General features: G+C 40.3%; 1 protein-coding gene across 7 annotated transcripts in view; it reads left to right on the top strand.

Moving 5' to 3' along the window:
• PIGN (phosphatidylinositol glycan anchor biosynthesis class N) overlaps window positions 1–23,344 on the top strand; it is a 106,967-nt gene extending 83,623 nt beyond the window's left edge. For 2 of the 7 annotated variants that reach the window (XM_005243708.4, XM_055799376.1), the window contains 9 exons: window positions 2,176–2,278; window positions 4,743–4,845; window positions 6,372–6,458; window positions 9,048–9,103; window positions 9,576–9,651; window positions 10,969–11,042; window positions 13,952–13,994; window positions 15,639–15,691; window positions 22,941–23,344. In XM_005243708.4, the coding sequence (XP_005243765.1) occupies window positions 2,176–2,278; window positions 4,743–4,845; window positions 6,372–6,458; window positions 9,048–9,103; window positions 9,576–9,651; window positions 10,969–11,042; window positions 13,952–13,994; window positions 15,639–15,691; window positions 22,941–23,064 (719 nt within the window). In that variant the 3' untranslated portion in view covers window positions 23,065–23,344. The other 5 variants (XM_055799371.1, XM_055799372.1, XM_055799373.1 and 2 more) reach the window with 5 other exon arrangements.
• Window positions 23,345–24,897: the final 1,553 nt, after the last annotated feature.

The following is a 24,897-nucleotide window of genomic DNA, read 5'->3' as shown; positions in this document are numbered from 1 at the left end:
AAGCAAGTAAAAAGCTAAGGCATCCAAAAACATTTCCTCAGTACTCCTGTTGGAGAGAAGTGCCATGTCACTACCATAACCACAACCAGCATCTGCCTTGTCACTAGTGTGTACCACAAATATGGCACCATAAGAACTAAGGTACCAAGCTTTACTGTAGCTTTTCCAAGTTGGTGGCATTACAGGTGGTCAAACTCCTCTTTTTTTTGCTTAGTTCTGGAAGAATGGCACTGTTGCTTACTGAACTCTCATTACGCACTTCTGTGTGTATTCATATAACCAGAAACACACAGTTATCAGTATTTATACATCATAACAAATATTTATTGACAATAATAGATAATTAGTGATGGGTAAGTTTCTGCAGGCCTGTGTCCAGCTGGCTTTAGGTGTTACACAGTGTGGTTCATGCACTGGATGTTAAGCACAAACGTAGAGGTAAAACCAGGAGGCATAAAGTTAGTCCAGCTTCTTCCCATGTTCTTCAGAACCATCTTTATGTTAAGAGATATTTCTAAATAAATGTTTATTAGATTTCCACTGATCTAAACTTTAAAACATATCATAGCAACCTGCCAAATTTTGAGGAATTTAGTGTCACAACTGGGTGGGAGGGACACATAGAAATTTGTATAGGTCAGCCAGAAACCTGCAGGCCTTTTGATAGTTAATACCTGATGTGTCACATCAGAGATGGAGGGGAAAGGCTAATTATTACCTACCAGCCACTCATCTGTTCTCATCTGTGATTGCGCTCAGAAAGTGATAAACTTCTGATGTGCTGAGTGTCATTCACAGAGGCCAGTTGCCATGCTGAATTGCTTTCTAGCCGTTCTGACTTGCAGTGACATCCCTGGAGTTCGTGCTTGAGCTGGGCCCTCAAGCCTCAAGTAGAGAAAGCTACAGGTGATGCTGAAAGGCTGGAGCACCCTTGAAACGAAGTCATTTGTTCTGTAATTGTAGCAGTGACCAAGGCTGAAAGCCAGGAAGTAAAACATACTAACCACGGATTTTAGAAACAGACTCATCTCTCTTGCATGATATGCTTACTATAAATATTAATTTCTACTGTGACAGTAAGCACAAGTGAGCACTTTCCATATATTATAGTTTCATTTCTGTTCCTTAATAGAGTGATTAATAATTATGACTTGCTGTTGATGGAGTCTTTGAATGATTCAGTAATGAGGGCGCTATACTACAACGAAGAATCACACCAATGTTATTTGTCAGCGCACTTCTTTATAAACACATACAAAATTCATATTAAAAAAATCGGGTTTAAAGACTAATTCACAACAATGCTTTTCCTTCTCCCTTTCCTCGCCTCAAGCACTGGCCACTTTTCCTCTGCTTTTCTTCCTCTTTACTCCCTCTTCCAGTAGCCCATTTCCTCTCTTTCCGATTTTCCTTACCTCCTGCAAACTGTTGGGCCCTGTCCTCACCTGCAGAAGTTTCCTAGCTGGAGTCATCTCTTTAGGGGCAACACAGACTCTACTAACTGGGGCTGACCGGACAGTTGAGCAATGGACTGCACTAAGGAGCAGCATGTAACTCTTAAGAATCCCACACCTGTGTCAGAGAGATGCATTACGCATTGAAGTCAAGAGGCACGAATCATCACATATAGGTCCCCTGTAGTTCCTTAAACATTCCTGTTTTAAAACTTTCAAGTAGAGAAGCTAATAAGTTGATAGTTTCTGTACTTTACTTAGCAGTGTTTTCAGTTACACCTCAAAATGTTGCAGGTTTCCTAATCTAATCCAATGGAGCAGTGGCTCTGTAACTGTGGTAACTGATGGCCAGAGGTCATCAGGGCCATAGTAAGTGGTTCTCAGAGTAGTATTAAACAGTCAAACTTGACTATTTTTTGGGGTAGTGCTTCTGCATCTTCTGAAGGACTTACTGACATCAGTTCATGAGAAATTGTAAAGGCTGTGAGGTAGAAAGCCAGGGAATTAAAATGATAGACAACTGAAATTACTTTTGATAAATATTAAGCATTCCAAACATTGGGTTTTCTTTAGCAAAAGTGACTTCTGAAAACAGAAGGGCATATATGACCGGTATTGAGTTTCTGTACAAAAAGTGTCAAGATTTGAAGAATGTTGTCTTGTTACTAAGGTCGAAATGTTTTGCACGTAGTGACCAATGGATCTTTTTTTTTTATTGCAGTTTCTTCCTCGGTGCTGCCATTACTGAGCCCCACGTTTCTCTTCCAGCGACTGTTCAGCATAGTGCTCTCCCTGATGTCTACCTACCTGCTCCTCAGCACAGGGTACTTCTCTCTTATTCTGTTTGATTGGTCTGACAGATGGAAATCAAAGGCTAAACATCAAACTGCTGAATCTCATGAACATTTTTGTTAAAAGTGTAATGTGCTTCCAACTGTAGTCTCACCATTTATCTCTTTGCTTAGTTTCCTAAATAAAATTTATGGGGTATTTCCATATTCCTCCTTGTATTATAAACACTGGTTTTTTCACATTCCTTTCAGCTAGACCAAACTGTGACTGGAAGGGTTTGTATTCAATCTTGCACCAGAGTAACACAATGGTTAAGTTTGTTTTATGTTGTTTCAGCATTTGCTTTTCTGCTTGCAAACAAAAGGAAATAACTTCTTTCCCAGCTGCTCAGCGCTGATATCTAGTTATGGCTAAAATGCCATGTGACAGGAAACAGGTAGCCCTAAAATGAGGGGGAAATTTATTCACAGAGATTTTCATGAACATAATTTTTTTCAAAGGGATGCTAGTCCTTATAAACAGTAGGGCTTGCTTCTTTTTGGATGAAAGACAACTCCTCAGAGCTTGTAAATGAAGAAAACGCTGTCAGCCAACCATTTTTTTTCCTACACTCAGTATCTCTTAAGAGCATACTTAATGAGGAATATAGGAACCATTCCTTCCGCCTCCCCTCCCACTTATTCTCTGGATTTAATTACACTGGAAAATTTAGTGGTATAAAATATGTTGCAGCAGACATTTTGCAATCGCTGCCTCTTGCGGATACTCTCATTTTGGATGAAGCACATTTTTTAATTTTTATTTTTATTTTAAATATCCTGCCTCCCCTTCCCTCTTCCCCACTAAGATTTTGATCTTAATTTTACTTCTGTCCACACACACACTATTACATTCAACCTTCTTAGTCCTGGCTATTGGATAAAGTATGAATGTTGTTCTCTCTGAGGCTGGCAACCTCCCTGTTTGTATTTTGGCCCTGGACCAGACCATTTAAACACTGACAGCTCTCTACTGTCTTCCTACAATGATCAGAGACACCCAACAAATTTTGGAACAATTCTTTCGAAACAAAACAAACAAAAGCCACACACACACAAAAAAAACCCCAAAAAACCAACAAACCCCAAAACAACCAATCATTGCAAAAACAAGGCGCTCCATGCCAGGAGTATCCAGTGTTTCTGTCTTCAGTGCTCTGTTATACCATGTAATGATAACTTACTGTGTTGCACACATAATTACAGCACCTCTCTGGGTGCAATTAAGTGGAAGTGTTGATGCCAGCTGAAGAGCGTGGTTGCATACAGCCATTTGTCACTGACTCAGTTGAAGACATTAAATTTATAGGCAAGTGTAGAGTGTTGTGAGAATTGCAGGTCCTTTCATTAGAGACAACCCAACCGTTGTTGTCTTCGTGTTTAACTGCTTGTCATTCTGATAATTAAGGCAGAAATGTCTATCCAAAATGTATCATTCCAGTTTGAAACTGCTTTGTAGCTACACTGTTGGGGAGGCACAACAGAAACACTACCAAGATTAACTGCAATGGTTTTCTCAGTTTAAGACAAGTAAGTGTGTGTCCACAGGGAGAGGGGGGAAGGCAAAAATTTAAAGTCTTGTCACTATTAGTGTCACAGTCAGTGTCAATGTTATAATTTTACCCTGAAAGAAAAAAAAAACCAAAACTGAGAGGCACTGTGAATTGCAACTGAGATGTAGAGACAAGGAAAAATTAGTATTATTCAATGACAATCTACACCCCTAAGTTATCTAAGGGTTTTAATCTCTCACATAAGTACACTCATAGTTTGCTCTGTCTGAGTGCTGTTGGAGCCAGAAGTACTCCTCTGAGACAGGGGGTGTAGCTAGAACAGTTTAGCAGCCTTGGTTAGAGTGTGCCTTGGTGCTGCTATTGCAATGAATTGCTATATAATGAAGAAAAGGACTCTTCAGTGAAATGCAACGTTCTTTGTATTTAACAGATTCCTCTCTCCTTGGAACTAGACTGAGATCACCAGAATGAGCTTGATTAGGACCTAAAGAAACACAAGTCACTGCCTAGGCTGGACTGTAACCCCTCAGTTCCAAGTAGCTCTTATAAAATTTTCCATTTTGCAGAAAATGGGTGCCAAATATGATTCTTTTTTTTTTCCCGTGCTTCTTTTTAGTTTTATCCCAGTTTTGTTAAAGTTAATCATGACACAGAGGGCCCTCATCCATTTTTGTGGTAGCCATCAAGTGAGAAAATGGGTGTGCAACATGACAAAGCTGATGCAGCCTCTGTTTCTCCTACTTTTACTATGTAATTACTGTATGACTTCAAATTTTGGCCAGCCAACTGTGGGTGCTCCTTAGAAATGGGGAGAGAAGGGTGAGAATGCCACTAAGTCTTTACTATATAATTTGTGTGAAGAAAAAAGTAAAGAAGCATGTCAGTATTTGATGTTAAATAGTTGTTAGTGACTGCACTGACTATGATTATTATGCACTCTTCAGGTATGAAGCTCTGTTTCCACTGGTGCTGTCTAGTTTGATGTTTGTGTGGATAAATATGGAGCAAGAAGCACTTCAGCACTATGGTCTTTCAGGCAAATCAAAGGTAACAGCTCCAGATAGCTATATCAGGTTAATGATCAACTTTATCTCTTTTTTTCCTTGAGGGTGTAATAAATATTCTGAGTGGTTTTCACAGAACAACACTTTGCATTCCTTTAAGTTTGGGAAGCCAGTATCAGATATTTTATGAAATAGGAATATGACCTTGTAAGAGACATTTATGTTATTGAAGATATTTCACATCAGAGCCATTTCTAGAAATGCAGGAAATCAGTTTGACTTAGCGGTATGTTCTGTAGGCTACAAAACTCTGTTACCAAGTGTAGTGCTAATTCAACGTAAGGCATGGTAGCTCTTCAGAATAAATACAACGTCACTGTACTTTTTTTATTCTGATGGCAGAACCATGAGTGAGAGGCTGAAAAGAAATAATTTTATTTCTGAAATAACCCATAGGAAATACCAGAAATCTGAAGTTTGACTTTGTCCTGCCATTCCTTCTTCAAGGACAGAGTTTTAGTTCTGATTAGAGAAACAACAAGCCAGAGATTAGCTTGGAACTAGCACCTTCTCGGATTTGCCTGGAGAGGGAGTTTTGTCATCACCGCAACTTCTTTCCCCTTAAAATTTAGTATCTTGTCAGCAATTTTCAAAGCCCATGCTGCTCACACTGCTATTATTTAGCATTTAGATTAGGTGAAGGGTTTAACAAACTCTGGCTATGCCATTGATTCGGTTAGATCCGAAGTGCTGGTTGCAGAGCTGCCTGGGTGCTCAGAGCCAGGCAGGTGTGCTGCACAGCTCGCTCCTGATTCTCCCAAATGTGCTGTCCGTGGTGCAGGTCACAGAGAACCTTGGTACAGATGCATGGAGGTGGCCAGAGGAACAATAACGCTTATCCCTGCTTCCCGTTTTTCGGATAGAAAGATCGTCTCTAGGATGCCCGTTAACATATGCCACAAAGTAAATGTTGTATTACAAAATCCAGCTCAGTTCTCTGTAAGATTATTTTTAATTAATGTTGTCAGTGTTGAATGTCTGTTACTTGGATCTTTTCCCTGGTGAAAAGGAGTTCATTGACCTCTTAAACTCCATGAAGACAATTTCTCTTCAGGTCAAGTGATACTGTGCTGAGAACTGAGTGAAGGAGATGAATGTCTTGGTGTTCTCACTTACTACATAAGTCAGCTGAGGATAATTACAGTCTTTGTATTTCTGTGGGTCTTTATCCACATGCTCATGTGAGCAGTGAAAGTGCATGTGTGTAGGAGGAATATTTATGATGAAAGAAGATGATGGTAAGTCTAAGGCACAGAGGTTCATTTTTAGTGTAGATAACAGTGGAAGCTCCAGTGTTCATTGGATCATCTCACTTGTACAATATTCCAGCAGATTCATTAAAGTATCATGAAAATATGGGAAAGGTTTGCAGTCCTCATCATAATACTACTCTAATAACAGCTGATAGGGAAGTAGGTTTATTTCCCATTCACGGCAGTAAAAATATGGTGGCTCTATCAAAGTAAATCAGTTGATAGTCAGTATTGATTTCTTCTGCTGTCTTTCCAGCTTGCTGTTTTCAACTTTGCCTATGCCACTGATATAACTCGGTTTCGACAGCTCCACCTAGATGACGTCCGCAGATCATACTTCTTTGTATCCTTTTGCCGGTTGCTGTATTCCAGGGAAAAGATGGGTTTGTTTCAAAAGGCCCTGCAATCAAAATTTGTAGCCTGGTAGCCACTGGAAAGCGGGAGCTGGTGAAGATGATTTGACTAATTTTGCTCAAAAGGCAATGGTCTTGTACATTATGTTTTTTTGATAAAGTAGTAAAAAATTCAGTATAAACTGCACTGTTTTAGAATCTGGTTCCTTGGCCCCTTTTCAAAATTTGGTCTCTTATGACCATTACAGCTGAGGTAGACTTCCTTCTGAAACGTCCTGTTTTCAGTTTGGTTTTGTTGTATTACATTTTGGCTGGAGGGAACTCATTCAAGCTTCACAAATCAGTTAGAAAAGGTGATACTGACTGAAGTTATTCTCATGTTCTCATTTTTAAAGTATGGCAGCGTGTTAGGAAGATTATGTTAGGGGGCAAGCATTGGCCATGGCCAGGCAGATAAGGAGAGTTCCAGTAGACTCTTAGTGAAATGTGTTCCCAGTATCTGACTTAGAATTATTTATATCACACATGGTTTCTGCTGTTAGAAATTATATGGGCTTGTAGGGAAGAGCTGTTTGTTCATTAACATAGCAGTTACTTTGCATTACTATAACTGAAACTACAGCTGATTATTTTTTATAACACTGTACAGACTTAGTGATGGTGTCATTTTTCTCCTCCATCATGGGACTGCAGCTAAGTGAGATGTATTTGGCAGCAAGGGTGATGGGTATGCAAGTGGGAGAGAAATTATGACCCAGTCTGGGACATGCAGGTTTCTAGTGCAGGTGGATTACTGTAGCTGGAGCTAGGGAGGGAGTCTGTCAATACTGGTTCCTGCAAAAGCAGGCATTGTAGTTTGTAGAATAACTAAAGCTGAGAGGGTGGAACACAGTCGCAGAGTTTGTGCTGTTGGAATTTGGGACAATGCTGTTGGATGCTGGGAATCTGCAGCAGAGGAAGTGTGGCAGATCCCTCATTAAGAAGACAGTTCAGCGCTAAGGAAGGAGGCAGAACAATTTGCCAGGAGTTGAATGTTTGTGTGTTTCCTTTAGAAAAACAGATGAGACCCCTTGCAGTAAATTTATTTCATTTGCTATTTTGCCAAAAAATAAGCTAACTTTTGGTAAAGCTGCTGCTGTCTGTCAGATGCTAAAAATTAGCCAAAACAAAAATCAAACAATCTAATTGTATTTTTTTAACACTCCAACACAGTACCACTTCAATCTAACACTTGAATGTAGCATTACTTTAATCTCAACTTAATCTGAAACACTTTGATGTATTTTGTTCAGCTCCTGAAAAAATACACAATTTCACATTTAGAAATAGTAGTATTAGAAGAGAAACCTTTTCTGGTAGAGCAGTCACATTGCAACTATGACCTTGTCAGCTATATATCTTAAGATTGTCTCTAGGTTCCTATGCAGGGCCCCAGAGTCAGCATGTGCTGAGACCTTATACCCTGATCTTCCAGAAGAAGATTTGCGTTGCTTACGCTTAGCATTTTGATTAGACCTATGTGCTACTGGCTTTTTTTGTTTGCTTTTATGGCAGAACTGTTGTTCTTATAAACCTTAACTGGCAGAACTGCGCTGTGCTGTTAGACTGCTGCGTTACTAAACTTGAAATGATGTGATACTCTTGGGAAGCATAATTTCTTTAGTTATGCTGACCTAATCCTTCCAAAAGATTGCATGTGGAATCCCAATGATTCTGCTAAACAGTTGCTAGCAAGTTGTTTATGCAGGAGCTCTAACAGGAGTGGAAGGACCAGAGGGGGCTCTGGCAACAGCAGCCATCATCACTGACTAACCCTCTGCGTGATGCAAAAAAAGCAGTTAAAAACCATTTTTGTCCAAAGAGTTGGGAGCTACAGGGAGCCCCAAGGAGCTCAGGACATAGAATAATATCTTTCATGTGCCCATAGAGCAGCAAGTGTTGTACCTAGATGGAAAGGGTAGGGTTTATCCAAAACCTTCCAGCTATACAGGTACTGCAAGTGTTGTCCTCCTTCCCTCAAGTAAGGAAAAAAACCTGGGAGTCCCGTGTTGGAGTGGATAGACTTGCCATAACCTTTGGACAACAAACCTATGGGCGGGATAGCCTAGGAACCTTTAGGCTTCTTTCATAGCCAATTACCTCTTCCACAGTCAGTCCCTCAATAAAGCCATCTCTTTTGGTGTGCAGTACACATGCATTGTCGTTACTTTCTGCAAGAGCATGTGTGTTTAAATGTGCAGCTGGGATTGTGGTCCAGGGATGTTCCTATCTTGCTGCTGAGGGGCCAAGAAAAAAAAAGCTGCACCTCTCTGGTGGGACCTCAGGACAGGCTCTAAGATCTTATCCAGGCAGTCTCTGTCTTTTAAAAACTTAAGAGATTGGTGTAGTCGTGTGTGAAATCTTGGGTAGAGCTAGACAATGCCTCAGGGTTCTTAATGCAGTGTAAAGCTGTAATAGCGGGTCAGCTTCTTGTAGTTTCATGATAGGATTTGGAAAGTAAATTGGAATGAAGGGGGGAAACTGCGGCATTTGTCTTACTGCAACCATTTCTGTCATGTATTTTCCTTAAATACATCTAGGTTTTCTTCATAGTGACAGCCTTTTTTGGCACTGGAAACATAGCTTCTGTTAACAGGTAAATTTTATTCATTGATTTGAGATACAGGGTATAAAACACAGGGTTCTTCCTGCAGTTAGTGTACTAAACATGAATTTAGTTAGAAAAATCACAGCAGCAGAATTAAAGCAATAGTCAGTAGAATAACGATAACTGACTTTGTTTCCACTCTCTGTAACATGTTCCTTAAGAGCCTGTGCTTGTTGGTTACGAGGTTGTCTCAATTTCCATTAGAAGTTATTGGCAGCATGAGCAGAGAGAGCTCGGCTGCTCACCAGCAGTGTGGCATCTCGCAAGACAGGAGCAGAGAAAAATTGTTGAGAAAGAAAAGTGAGGTATGCAGTTCCTGCTAATTTAATATTTGAGTGAGAGAAGAGAAAGTTAGAAGCCTTGTTTAAAAATGTGTATACGCCCGCTGTGTTACAGTGGTTTCTTTAATGGGAAATGCCATTTCAATGATACGTTGTAATTTCTTTTCATGTTTCTCTAGTTTTGATCCTGCTTCTGTCTATTGTTTCTTGACTGTGTTCAGTCCCTTCGTAATGGGAGGCTTGCTTGTGCTGAAGGTTAGTAATCTTACCTTAGTGAAATTTGCTCAAAGAACTGTTTAATAAATAATGTATCGCACACGCAGTTGTTCCTTTGCAATTTACAAAAACATATATATGTATCTGAGCTTCATTAGCCACCCAACCATGTGTGAAGCTTTCAGCCATTGTAGTGTTTCTAGAGACAGATCCTCCTGCTTCCCAAAAGAGAGAAGCTGAAGTGCATGGAAGTATAATGTAACTGCATTAGATCAGTTTATTGTATTAAAATGCCAATTTTTAATGTTGAAAAGACTTAAATTATTTTTGAAATTTTAAGCTTTCCCTATAGTGTAATATCTACAGAAACATTGAGGATATATTTATTCTATTAGCTCCATCTTCATTACATTAAGTACAGGCTTTGAATGCTCTACTGATTAGGTTATCATTGTATGATTAATGTTATTTTTTATATTTTTTAATAATCTGTCAAAGGTTGGATTGCACTTGTTTGCAGTCAAGGTGTAGGAGCTCTTTTCTAAGATTTGAGTAAAGGGTCTGCCAGAGGGGTAAAGAGGCAAACAGGAAGGGAGATGTGGAATTTATGGATTATTGCTAAAATAAGCAGTATTTCCTCTGCCTTTCTGCTTGTGCCCCAGAGAAAGCAGATTTAAGTTACAGGTATACTGTGTTATACTGCAGGACATAAGTTGATAATGCAGACCTTCTGGATGTGAGAAACCAGGTTTTAGCAATGCATTTACACTACTAATTTAAGGATTACAAGTCAACTTTGGAAAGAGAAAAAGGCAACATTCCTGTTTCTAACTTGTTTGTTTGTTTTGTTCTTAATTTACTGAATTTTTTACATTTGCTTGACTTGCCCTGGGGGGGGGGGGGGGGGCAGTATGATCCTTGTTTTAATGAATATATTCTATATTCAGATTTTTCTGTGGTTGAGGTGACATTGTCCCATTACACTTGGAGCTCTGCAACATATCACATGAGATACTGGACCTGAATTGTTCTGTCTTCTAGCCTTGTTGAAGCATTTATCACTAGTGCTAAACTGGATAAATGAAGTGAGGATCATTAATGTGTTTTAATTATAGTTTTCTGTGTTGCCTCATGGCTTATTTCACTGCAGTTCAGCTATGACCATGGAAGGGGGTTTTTATTCATTTAGTAAATGTGCTTCCTGCAAAATGAGTTTCTACCCTTTCTTGCCAATATTTTATTTTTGTAAAACACACATTCTGTGTTAATTTCAAAAGCAGGAAAATGTTTCTACAACCTGCCAGGTTGTTTTGTAAATATGGCTATAAACCAAAATGTAGCTTGTGTTTTGAACAGGTTGTAATCCCATTTGTTCTGGTATCGTGTGCTTTTGAAGCTGTTCAAGTCACAACACAGTTATCTTCTAAGAGGTACAGTAAATGCTATGTTTCTGGTATTAGTAAGGGTTTCAAATATATTTTGCAAGAACTCAGAGTTGTCAGATCTTAATCAAAATTTTTTTTAAAAGTAGATCAAATTGTTACTTTTGTTATTAAATTTTGAGGGTTTTTTGCAAGCTCAGGACTTCTTTTCTAAGTGATAAATGAATATAAATGGAAGCATTGGCCCTGTCTGAAACAATCAGATATTTAATATTCTTTGTTGACAATACACAGGAGCACTTTTTCCTTCATAATGTAGAAAAATGAGCAGAATTTAAAGCCTGATTTTTGTTTTATATTGCATCTTTACCCACAGTATATTATTTTTAAAATAACCCATTTATAATGTAACCAATTTATAGCTTTGTAGCACTGACCTCACCACAAATAGCATTTGAAAAAAAAAACAAAAACAGGCTAGATGCCCTTCCACTGCAGTTGTTCCTGCATGTCTTCAGTATTACAGATTTTTTGCAGTAGGACTAGATGGCTGCCAGTCCTTTCCACATCTCTAAAGACTTCTCAGAGAAGATGTGGGATGGGTGCCCAGCCTTGCAGGCTGCTGTATCCAGATTTGAAACGCCCTCACGCTTTTCACTGTCTCAGGGTTTTTATTTTTTTTAACTGTTAGCACTCCCCACTCCCTACCCCTTTCAGTGGACCCAGTGCACATGACTGAATCCTCTGCTCATCGTGTGAGATTATAGATGGTGCTGAGACAGAGCAGGTCCCAGTCAGCCACACGATTTTGAGTCTGTCACTGTGGGATGTTGTGTGGGGTAGACCAAAAGTCTTGCTGTCGGTGGCAGGAGGATCGCAGGGACTCTGTCCTGCATATTGCTCAACTGAGCAGGAGGAAGCTGCCCTTGCTCCATGTGTTGCCCTCTGCCTTTCTGTTTGCTTTCATCCTGCCTGTTGTCTCCTTACACACCGCCACCCAGTACTAGCAAGGGACAGGGCAGCCCCAAATCTGTTGTCTTGTTTGAGGAGCAGCACAAGGGACACCATCCCTTTTACCTTCTCTGCCTTGGCTTGTGTGCAGCATGCTTTGGGCTGTCCCTGCACCCCCAAGGGAGGGTATTTGTCCACCTTGCTAAGGCTTATACAAGAGCAGGGCTGCATTGAGGAATTGGGGTTGCTCAGAAGACCAGCTAGTGACTTCCATTTCTAGGGCTTGGACATCATAAAGGTCAGCATTTCCCAACTTGTGAATGCTTGCCTTGGCAGTGCTGGTGATATTGCAAGCTTTTATGGAACGTGCATCTGAGTGGGGAAATGGTATCAACTTCTTAAACCAGGGGACACGAGTACATCTGTGCTGCTTTTATGAGGCTGTGGTTGAAACTCAAGCTGGTGTTTCTGCCGCCTTCATTTAGCTGTGCTGAGGTAACAATAGCAGTGATGCTGCCACAGTATCAGCCTGGGAACAAGGCAGAAACCACAAGATGCTCCCAGGATCCCTGGAGAGGTTGTGCTCTGATTGTCAGCGCATCTTGAAGTCTGTGCTGCACTGTTTATTGCTCTTGCTGCCCCTGCTAAATAAAATAAGCCATCACAAGGGACAATCTTGTCTTTGCAGTGTATAAATGTGCTCTGAAATTAGTGTTGTCCTTCTCCTGTGAAAGGCTTCCTGCAGTGCAGAAGGGCAAAAAGTAGATTCTTGTGATTTGGACAAATTGGTCCTAAACTCTCCATTTCTAGATTGAAGACTTAAGTATTTTTTTTTTTGCTGTTTGTGGGGAATGTTCTGTCAGAATATGTTCTTGGAGTTTACCTGTGAGAATAGCCCTCTGGTTGAGTGCCTCCTAGGCACTACAAGATTTGCAGCATCCTGTCTGAGCCATAGGCAAGTGGAGAAGCCTTTCAGTGCACCTGAGATACAGTTGGTTTGTTGCATCCTTATTTACTAATGGAGTATAGTTGAAGTAGGTAATATCAGAAACTTCCTCATCAGGAGGCATTGGTATGGGTGTCCCCGCAGTACATGCTTGCGCAATGCAGCAGCAGGACTTTTTCCAAAAAAACCTTCATGGGTTTATGATGGTAGTACTGATAAATTAACTGTATTCTAGTTAAAGACTTTTCTGTTAATGGGTCAGCTGTTTGCAACATTGCTTCTGTGTCATTAACTTAGAAACTAGTTTTAACCAGTTATAGCAATGGCTTTCATGTAATTTAGGATTTAGTTTAATGAAAAGAAGATTAGGTTAATGGGGGGAAAAAATAGCTCTGCAAGCTGCACTCTGGTTCCTTTTACTGGCTGCAGCCTACTTCCCAGAAGTAACCTGCCACCTGATGGAGAGGCCTGTGGGTTCGGGAGCATGCCATCAAAATGCTGGGTGTTCCCAGAGCAGCTTACAGGCACCCAGAGATCTGGAAGCCAGGGGCGAGCACCTCCTTTAGTAGCCTCCCTACCCAGCAGAGTGGTTATCAGGATAGAACTGATGGGCTCAGGTATCTGTCTGCCTGTGTCACACAGCTTTGCTCACTCTTGAGTCCATCTTGAAGCTTCTAAACCAGCTTTATATATTGGTCTAACTGGCACATGAGCTCCCAGTATCAGGAATTGGCAGGTGCTGTTTGTAAGATGCTCTTGTTCTCCAAGAAGTGACTCGCTTTAGGTTTCTCTGCTGCAAAATTGAAACTCTGTTAATGTGAAATGTCTTTTTTCATGTCATATTTCAGGGTGGGATTACAAGTGGCAGGTTTCCTAGTTCTGTATTTTAACTGTTCTCTAATACGTTGAAATGTATCTAAACGATTGAAAAGCAAGTGCAAGAAATCATATCTTATTTTAATGTCTTTATGGGGGTTTTAATAAACTTTGTAAATATGTCCATAAATAAAAGTTGATGGTCTGGTGTTGGTTTCCCCCCCCCCCCCCTTCTTCTTTGCAGCCTCCTCCTCATTGTTCTTGTGATTTCAGACATTATGGCTTTGGTAAGTTGTTGTTGCACATTCTCTTCAAGTAAGATCAAGAAGCAGAGGGTTCTCCTAATTCCATCTAGAGAGATCTGAATTTGGTTCAGACTTCAAAGTTTTTCTAACTAGGGCAGTGAATTGGATTGAAATCCTAGCATAATTTAGAGATAAAACTCCTCCAATCGCCACTCTTTGAATTTCATGTAATTAATGCTTCTGAAGAAGCAATATTCTCTTAATAATAAGAGAAAAAAATGAAGCAGTAAGTTATCATTCTGAGTTTTTCATGTCCTTTCCGATCAAATTCCTGGGAAGAATTTAAATGAGAATCTCAGTTTTAGCTATGTGCAGGGTTTAGTTAATTTTTCAGGGATTTTGAACATTTTATTCACCCCACCTTCCCTTGAAAAAGAGAGGAAAAGGAGAAATGTGTTACCCTCCAGTGCTGTTAAAGTTGTCAGAATCCAGGAGACCAACAACATCTGAAAAGTCACTTTGTGCCCTTTGTAGTAAGCTGTTAGGAATCGCTGTTTTCAGAAGGCTTGTGTCCACAGACCAAACTAGCTGAAACAACCCGAAGCTGAATGATACCCCAACATAATTTTTACAGATCAAAAATACATTTTCATTGCCCCCTCAAACTGTTTTCAATTCAGCAAGCAATGCCACTGGGTATCACAAGGTAAACAAACCTTTTCAAAGCAACATGTAGAGCTGGTGTTCTTACTTCATACACTCTATTTTAGTTTCATCCCTTTGGAGTAAGCATTCCTAATGTGATTTCCTTGTACGGTGTGATCTGTGGATCTCACCTGATAGGAGAAACAGTGAATAAATAAAGACTAATTTGTCTGTAGAGTGAGAAATGGAGAAGGTATAGTTTTCAGTTGTTTCTTTTGATAACTTCCACAGGAAGAGGATTAAAAAACCAATAAACCACATTCATAACATTTCACTAATAAAGTCAGTCTAACCCCAGCATATCTCTTACAGCTCATGTACTCTCCTATTTTGGTCTAAATATTTTAAAACAATTAGCAAATACATACTTGGTGTACAAAACAAAATATTACCAAGGGGGTTTGATTTGCAGGAGCTGTGTGTATATATCAAGAGATGAGAAAGTTGTCAGGAAAAAAAAAAAAAGAGAATTGGTTTGTGGTTGTGAGTCAGTGTGGCCACCCGCTAGAATTTGGGACATCCATTAACAGACAAGTGCTGTCTTCTCTCAACATTATTCCCATTTTATGGGTACGGAACTGTCGAAGCTGCCCAAAGAAGTTTGTGTTGGAATTCCATGAAAACAATATGCAGCCTTCTCTTTGGCACTAGGCGTTATTTGGGTTCCCATTATTTCAGACAATAAGGTGGCTTGGTTTTTCTTATTGAAAATGTTCTCTGCTGGTCATCTGTTTCCTGCAAGCCCAGCTTGACAGAACTTAGTCCATCTTTAGCTGTTTATGTTTGAAACTTCTTAAATCTGTTTCTGGCTCCTACGCTATTCTTTACTTTGGTCCAAATGAGCATTCCTAGAAAGGTCTTGCCTTTGTTCTACTTGAAGAACTAGAAACTTCAATTAAACAACCTGAAACCATGGTTTTTAATTTTGTGTTTCAAATTGTGCGATGCTGATGTACTAATGAAAGTTGGTTTCTCTCCTAGCACTTTTTCTTTTTGGTTAAAGATCATGGAAGCTGGCTGGATATTGGAACAAGGTACAGTATTTTTTTGCCTTCGTTGCATTTTTAAAAAGCTCATAGGTTAATGTTGTTGTTTACCTAGTCTTATAATTTTTTCCAGTTAGGCTCTGTAATGTTTCACTGATGTTCCATGTACTCACAACATGTGTGCACACACATGTATGTGTGTATATCCATCCTAAGCCAAAACTTGTGTCTTAAAATCTGTGTCAGAACAACATGGAGTAATGAATCTAGCATGGCAAGAAATACAGTTAGCAGGATTTGATTTCTAAAAAACATTAATTACACCAAAAAAATTTAATTATTCTTTTGCATTTGAATTTGTTGTAATTGCTGTTAAAATAGTGATCTATCAAAATTGTTAATTGTCTTGAATCTAGTTAAGCCCCTGTATACAGCCCCCTGTGAATTAATGAACTTTGTGCACATGTGTTAGTAGCTACCAAGAGCTGTGCATTTATCCTTCCCCTACTTAGGGAAGACTAAATCTGTAGCATTTAAACATAGAAATCACAGCTAAAATGAGAATATTTGTTTTGCCTTATGAGCCATACAGGCGTCCGCAGCATACATCATGGAGTAGGTGCAGTCTTATTTGTGAATAGTCTAGAAATAACAAATACAAGGAATACACATTTCAGATTTACATTCTCTGAGTTGTGGAAATAGATAATGTGCTGTAATAAGCTTAGCAGGGAATGTGTTGTTAGTAATCCAGCCAGTCTGGTCACTTGACACTGTTATTTAAACAGAAGTTGAATAGTGACCCACTGTTAATATTCTGTTTAGTCTATATTTACTCTGTGCTTTGCTGAGCTGTGCTGTTCCCTCCAGTGTATGCATGCATGTACACACACGCACACATGTATTCTGTCTGTTTTCTTTGCAGGTTCAAATTCCTGCTTGTAGCTACATTTTGAAGGTTCCTAATGGGGAGAGATACAGTTAGATCAAATGGTGGAAGCGATACTTTAACATCACACTTCCTTGCTGTGGTCAGTTTACGATAAATCAGGTGGCCTGATCCTTTGGCATGAGTTCCTGTGCAGGTTAATAAGGATATTAAAGGCCTCAGAAAAGCTCTGTTTAGCTGGGCAAGAAGCTTTCTAATTGGGAGTTAGCAAGCAAAAATATAAACTGTTACAAGTACCCAGAAACTTCCTCTGTGATATATATGATCTTCATAGCATAGAGATCTACAATGGTGATAGATCATTGGATTCATTTCAGCTGGAAATGTGCCTTATCCTGAAGAGTTTAGGGGAGTTCATTATGTACAACCGTAATTCTGCCTCTCCATGTGTGTTTTGAGCACTGAAGAAAGCACTGAAAAAAGCACAGAAAAAATCCTTTCACAAGAGTAATTTGTGATTAGTTTTTAACGTGATGGTGCATAATGCTCAGGCAGCCTTAAATCTGTCATTACTTCGCTTTTGAGCACCTTGCCACCTACATTGTTTTATTGTAGTCTCTTTATATGTTTTCTATATATGTGTGTATATGCACGTAAGATAAAATGACTAGGTTGCATAAGAAAATAGATGAAGCCATAGGCACAGAGCTGCAGTGGTCCTTATTTTATCTATCATGAGCAATATTTTGGCACCTGAACCTTCTCCTCTGAGCAGATTTCTAATGGTGTGATCCCCAAGCCTGGCAAAATTAGCAAGCAACAGCAGAGCATTTTTTTGTTTGTTTATTCCTGAAAGGGAAGATGAGCTTCATGGGGTTTTGGGCGATTCCCAAAACCAGTGGGAGAGAGATACTAACATGGCTCTTTCCTGTCCTCCTGTTGCAACTGCAGTGACAGCTCTGTGGCATGCCCATTGCAGCGTCGTCTGCTGTTCCTTTGACAAGCAAGGTCTGAAAATATATTTTAGGTGTTGCTAAAGTTTTCCCAAGAAGACTGAGTCAGTTAAGGAAATAACGGTTCTGTTTTTTTCCAGCTGTTTGTATCTCAACAAAACCTGTGTAGGATTTCACAGAACGAATAGGTGTACCCTTAGGGACAGCTTTTCTCTTTTTTTTTTTGGTGACACTGATAGGAAGTGTGTGTGCACGCTCAATTACCAGGGTTTGTTTTATATTACTAGTTACCACATCATTGAAATCACAGGTGCAAAAGCAGCTATTTAATTGCTCCATGAAGATTAATTCCTCTAAAGTCTGTCAAGAGTCTGGGGGTATATGTGCCACATTTGCAAAGCTTCTGATGTATATTTCCATACTCGTTCTTTCTTGTGGTGATAGCTTTCTATGGATTCTAATTACCACACTTCAAAACTTTTTTCTGTCCTCTCTCTTACTAAGAATGTGCAGGTTCAGTAGGAAACTCTCATTAGGCGATACTTGGGTTTTCCAGTAGCAGTGCTCAGAAGTTTCACGTGTAAGAGCTGGTTTTAAATCCCTTGCAATAAAACCCAGACCTTCACTGCTTTTTTCGTGGTAATGTTTTTTTTTCCTAATGGATCTCTCTCATTGTCTGGAAATAGGGTTTGTTTACTGAACTAACATATTTCATTTTTTTGTTTTTATTTCACCCCTCACTCCTGGCTTTTATGTCTCATTCTACCATGCCTTAACTACGTTACATGTCGTTTTACTGCCATCATGTCTGCCAATGTGATGTCTTTATTCTCCCTGCTGAATTCAACACGCCGCTTAAGTATTGTCTTTGAATGTAAAGAGATTTCTACTTTTCCCACTCTTCCAGATTATTAATGAAATGCTGAGCAACATCAGATCCAACATACAGTCCTGTATTACTACATTCAGCAAATTATCAATGCACCATTGATTCCCTCCTCTCAGTGAATTATCAATTACCATAAATATTTATGGCTTCTTATAAAGTTTTAAAGCCCCTTTTCTTTTAATGGTCATGCCAAAATCAATGTGAACTTGTTTTTCAGAGAGTGCTTTTCATTGTTTTGATACAATAACACGATAATAATCTTGCAGTGAATGCAGAAGTCAAGCAGTGGCTTATGCAAGCTTCTGAGATCTGCTAACCTTACCCTCTACCTGCATATCTTGAGGTCACCCTAAATTGCATCATATGCCCTAGAAGAATACATCATTACATTTCGTAAAAATAATAATGCAGTTTTCCTACTATTTTTGATGTATCAGTATGTATTACATGATCATGAGAAGTTTGTTCTGACAGATTCTTTTATTCTTGAATAACAGACAAATGGAATAGCTGGCTTTCTGGCTTCTTTGTCACTAAAATGATTTCTTTATGGCTTAAAAGGTTCGTTTATCTCTATAGATAGAGAGATATAGCCTTTAAAGCCTACTGTATCTCTACAGTATATGCAATTTGTAAATAGCTGTATATTCAGATAGTCAAGATAAACCCTGAAGCTTCTTTCTATGATAGTATTATATCATTTTATACAGACACATACTGTACTACTTCCTTTCTCTTTTTGTAGCAGTCTCTGGAAGATAAAGATACAGTCTTAACTACCCTGCAGTTTCAAAGTTCAGGGGACATAGATAAAGCATAGGAGACTGATTTTTTTAGGTTTTAGGATAACAGAATCAATTTCACATTTGGGATTCTGAGGCTTCTAGGTCTGACTGTTAAAACCAAGATTTGTAACCAGGAGGAAAACAGTGTTTGCCAACAATTTCTAAAACAGGAGCCAGGAGTGATGTGCTTTGTGATTTGTGTTGTGTAAAACAGAGGGGAGAGGATGTGGGATCCTGGCTGGAAATGCAGGAGCCTTCAAACTCATAATCTAAATTCAGGGTCTCAGTGCATGCTTGGGAACAATCCCACAGTTCAAAGTCGCATGTCACATAGAAATAAGGTCCTTGGACTCTTCTGGAGTGTGTTCTTCCAAGTCCTTGCACGAGTAGTTTTTGTTCTGCTTGTTTTATTTCAAGTTTCTTAATTGCTTTGGTAACTTACTCCATCTTCCTGTCTTCTCAGCTTCTAATCAGGTCTGCCTGCCATCTTAAAAATTAGGCTGTCTTAAGAGAAAGCCACGTTTTGGAGCAAGATTGATTCCTCCTACCACCCCCACCCCCACCCCTCATTTTTTACTGGTCTTTGATTCTTCTTGTCTTTGATTAGTATTTCCCACCAATGTACATTGTCACAAGCAAAGACAGGAGATGGTGGTACCTCATATGTTCTCCTTTTGGTTCCTCGCCACTGAAACAGGTGTCTTCGTCCCTGATAAAAAATTTTTGTAGCACCAGCTTTGCCTGTTAACCTTGGCCTATATATAGGGCACTCACCTTTCTGTTGAACAGTGCAGCCTCACCTTAGATCATCCATCATCCTCTACACCAGCTACCTCTTCTCTACCGTTACCTGTCCCTGCCTATCTCATCCTTTATAAGCATTGCTCCACTGTGCCCTACTGTGCTCTTCTCTTGTATCTGTTTGATGTCTCTTCTTCCTCCACATGGATCTAACTTGCTTGGAACCTAGAGTCTCGCTCCTTTCTCTTGTCAGCTCAGGTTTGCCTTCTGATGGAGGAGGCTTGTTTTGAGAATTGCCTGCTTCACTGTAACTGCAGATCCAGTCAAGGGTACAGTTCTGGGCTGTATAGGGATCAAGATTTTCCCACTGCTGTTGTGGCATATACCTCTAAGAGTCTTGCTTGCTTTGTTTAATTACAGCATTGCCCCAGCCTGAGAACTAATTTACGAAGCAGAGCTGCCTACAGGTACTGCAGTACCAGTTGCTGATAGCCCCAGAGATGCTGGCTGTTTGTAATTGTGACATGTAGACTGAAGTTGTTTTTAATTGTGCTCCTATCGCATTTTATTTTTTTATATTTTGTTTCTTTACTCCGAATATCTGATGTTTTAATAAAGGAGTGTAACTATTCAGCCTTTTGCGCTATACCAATGCAGGAATGTGTGCAGCACTCTCTTCTTTACAGTAGTACAGAAGACCCTGTTCCTCGACTGGTAGGTGGCTAAGCAGAGTTTGTAGAGACTTTTTTCCTTTGAGAAAGCCCCTCTCTATGCCCCCCAAATCATTGATTAGCACCCACATCTGGAAAAGCTCCTTTTGGCGTAGACAGGAACTGAGATGCCTAAGGACCATGTTGATGGCAGCAAGTTGCTAATCCTCTGGTGACTGTCTCAGGGTGTTTGTAGGAATAAAGGCAGGGTCTTGATCTGGCTTCTGATTTTCAGATTTCTCATTCAAGCTTTCTTTGAAAGCTAGAAGAAAAGTGGTGTTGCTACTTATATGAAAAACAATACATTTCTGGTGCCTGGTGAGGAGGAAAACTGGGGTGTTGCCGGTAATGCATGAGACGTTCAGCCATCCACCCATTTACCAGAGTGGCTGTTCCCTAAGAGCCACACAAACTTCTGTACCTGTGGTGTGTGTACAGTCCCCAGGGGCATGTTATGCCATGAAGATAACTGCAGCAAGGGTTTGACTTTCAGTTGGCAACATGTTCTTTCCCATGGGGAACTGAAACTGAACCTGTAACACACCCAGCTGGACCTTCAAGGGCAGATCTTAAGGGAGTTGTTTTATCTTTGTTATTGTATATATGCCATGAACTATGGAGTCTGAAGTGCACTGACCAGGTGAAAGTAGGTTTTGTGCCTGACTTCAGGTCCTCGCTGTGTCATCTTACACCTTCCTGACAGAAACAGGGCAAGAATATGGCTCTCATGGGCATGCTGCTCTGCTTAGCTAGAGCTGGAGGGGGGAGATGCTTATAGGAAAGACACATAGGAAAGATGGTTCCTGTCAGATATTTTAAACCATGAGTTGTTCACATTAGAATTGATTTCTTAAAACGATGTATTTTGAGCAAGGTATTGTGAGAAGGTTTAGTCAGACTAAGAAACAGAAAAATCATGTAGCTTGAGTCAAGTCCCTTTCAGTGTTCTTCATCTGTTTTGGTTAGACCTCAGCTCCTTTGGTTGCTGGTATCCAGCTGTGGAAGAGCTCCTGCTCATTAGTGAACTTTTTGGATTACTTTTACTGTCTCACGTTGGTTTGTGGCCCAGGTTTGTTAAGAGCTGGTGCTTCTGCACTTCACAGAGCTAAGCTGTGGTAGGCTAGCACCAGGATTCTCACAGTCTCAGGGTTGTGAGGATTGATAGCGTCAGCATTATGAGCTTTACTGTTGTTCCATGGCTAAACTTTCAATCTGAATGAGTCCTCTGGCAGAAATTCTAGGTCATTAAACTGGCAGGTGCTCTTTGCAATTCTTTTTTGTGACTAAATTCAGACTTCATAGGTCTGAAATTACGCTACTTGTCCTAAAGAGCCATCTGCTTTGAAACAGTGAGTACTGGTGCATGGGGAGATACGGGTACCTCTCGTGTCAGAATGCCAATATTTTCAGTAGTCCCAGGAAAATAACAAACAGCCACACTGGATACACGATGGACACGGGTGCAGCAGTGTTTCGTCTGCAACTCTAGCCTGAAATGTCACTGGATTTGGAAAAATTCTGATTTCTTAATGGCTAGTGGCTTACATTAACAGCAGTTTGATTCAGACATTTAACACAGGGTGCTGTATATCCTAGGTCAAATCTCAGTCTGACCCTAAACAGCCCATCTCTAACACTAGTGGACATGGGGTACCACAATTTGAGCAAGTGGAGAACAAGCTCTCTGCTTATTATCCTTTTAATCATTAATGACTTAAGGACTTCCTAACTCAGAACCTGCATCTTTATGTTGTGTTTATTAGCCACTCTTGAACTCATTTGTTTAATCTCTTTGAAACCATGTGTTACTACAGCAGAGAAATCCTCAATTTTTAGAAATGTCGAGTGAAAAAGTAGAGTTGGGTTTTTTTTCTTAAAGCTGCTCATCACCTGACTAGTGTTTTCTCTAGAAAATTGCACTTCAGCTGACATATCTGAGTTGTCTTACTACCAACAAATGTCTACCTGATGGTGAGTTCTCCCTAGTTTCTGCATTATCAGTCCACAGCAGACAGAAGTTTTGCAATGGTTTCAGTCACATACATTGAATTACCCCCTTGAATGAAAAATACACCCAGTACCTCTTACTTCATGTATGCCCAGTTGTGCTTTCTGTTGACCCCACCATTTTATTTTGCCACAGACTTTGGTTTTGACACGATAGTGCTGCTATAATGGTTGTCTTTCAGGAACAGCATATGTAAAATGGCAAATAATTAGGCCTAGTTAAAAAGAAAAAAAAATATTCAAGGGGTTGTTTGTCAGAGGGTTTTTTTACTCTGCAAATTTGCATTTTTCTCTCACTTCTTTTATCTCTCTCTTTCTTGCAGCATTAGCCACTATGTGCTGGTGATGTCATTGACCATATTTATGATGCTGATGAATGGACTGGCCCAGCTGCTAACTACACGGAGACTTGAACTTTCCAGAAGGACTAAGCACCATTCCACGTGATAAAGTGATAAATGTTCCTGCCTTGTTCCCATCCTCAGGCTTCCTCTGAACTAACCTCCACCTCTGAAATGTAAATACAGGTTAATGGACTAGAGTGCCAAAATCCCATCCAGGGGTTAGAGTGCTCTGCTAATACAGATTAAATGCTGTCCTATGACTGAAATTTGCATTTGGAGATTGCCACTTAGACATCAGTGGGGCTAAAAAACCCTCAGCCTTACTCTTCAAGTGCACGTATTCCTTGAAAATAAAAGCAGCAACAAAATTATTTTAAAAATAATTAGGCAACTATCTTTGGGTTTTTTTTTCTTGTTATAATTTGTCTGCCAGCTTGTCTCACACATGCTCACTCTCATTAGGAGTCTGCAAAGTCATAGCTTCATTTCATGTCTCATATAAGCATCTCGCAGACTAAAAGCACAAATGAAATCAGTCTGGGCAGATTACTGATTTGTATGTAGCCGACGAGGCATACACATTTGAATATCTCTGAAACTGGCCATGGTTTTTGCAAGCTGTGTCGGTGCGCATGTGAGACTATGCTGAGGCAGGTTGAGACTGGTGTGCTGGGAGGCTGGTGCTGTAAGACAACAGCTTTTAGGTAACCTCAGTGCGAATTGCTGCTACTGACCACCCTCTCCTCCTGCCTCCTGTGCTTGGGTGGGCTGAACAGTATACCAGCTTAAGTAATTGATCTCAATGAAAAGCAACCTGATTAAAGAACTATAAAATAGCATTCAGATTCCCTTATCTGGCTCACGGCAGGCAGGAAGGCTAGAGCCGATTGTGTCAGTGGCAGCCCAGAGTTGGGTCAGCATAAAGAGGTCGTGAAACTGCAGCTGGAGTTGGTGGTTTGCATAGAGTGATGCCACTCAGAGGCTTTTTTTCCTTTTATTTCCTTGTTTGCCTTTCCAGTTGTGTTCTGCTTCTGATTACAAGCATCAGCCTGGGTAATGGCTGCACCACGAATCAAACCTAGACACAAATCCCCTGGTTATACGCCGATTACAAGTGAGAGCAAAGAGCCAGGGTACTTAAAAGGCTCTGTCTGCTGTTGTGTGCTCCCCGGGGGACCTAGTAACTAAATCCATTGCATGAGGCTCTGAGACAGACTTGTAACTTTGTAGCCCTTCCAACAACAAGCAGCAGCTTCCGTACCACCAGCCCGCGGCTGATGAAGTAGCACAAATTACAGTACCCACCTACACCTCAAAGCTTCGTCGTTCCCTGAAGTCATCTCTTTCCAGAATTACACAACAATTGTATTTCCTGCTCAGCTGAAGGCCTGCACGGAGCTAGGTGTCCTGCCTTTGAAACAGCTTTTTCCATCTACACCATTAATAAAAAGGGCCTTTTGAAGTAGAACCGTTTGCACAGTGAAGGAAGTGACTGAAAGAAAAAAATTTCTTCTTTCTACCCTGTTGTATGATAGCATCACTAAAACTTGTGCTGTGTAATATCCCTGTGACTCACACCCAACATGCAGACAGGCCTTCCTATCTGGGAGCTGATACATACGGTACGTGATGCTGCCAGCCAAGGTTAGACATTCATCATGAGGGCTGTTCCAATACTCTTTCCAGCCATCTGGCATTTGGCTGTGGTCACAAGTCTGTTTAACGCTCTGGAAACTAGTCATCCCTCCGCAGGAAGTTTGGCTGAGAGAAACCAGTCACAAACCTCCATCTGCTTGTTGAGTGCTAGAAAAATACCATATCATGGGCTTGTAGTCATCTGTGCAGCTTTAGAGTACCTCTTGAGAGTGTCTGAGTGCTGGAGAGGGAGTCATTTTTCCACTAGGTAGTGGTCTGGTGGTCCTACTGGGCATGTTGC

This window comes from Falco peregrinus, chromosome 3, assembly GCF_023634155.1.
Source record: "Falco peregrinus isolate bFalPer1 chromosome 3, bFalPer1.pri, whole genome shotgun sequence".
NCBI lineage: Eukaryota > Metazoa > Chordata > Aves > Falconiformes > Falconidae > Falco > Falco peregrinus.
The sequence above is the reverse complement of the archived record's forward strand: the minus strand, read 5'-3'. Positions and strand labels throughout refer to the sequence as shown.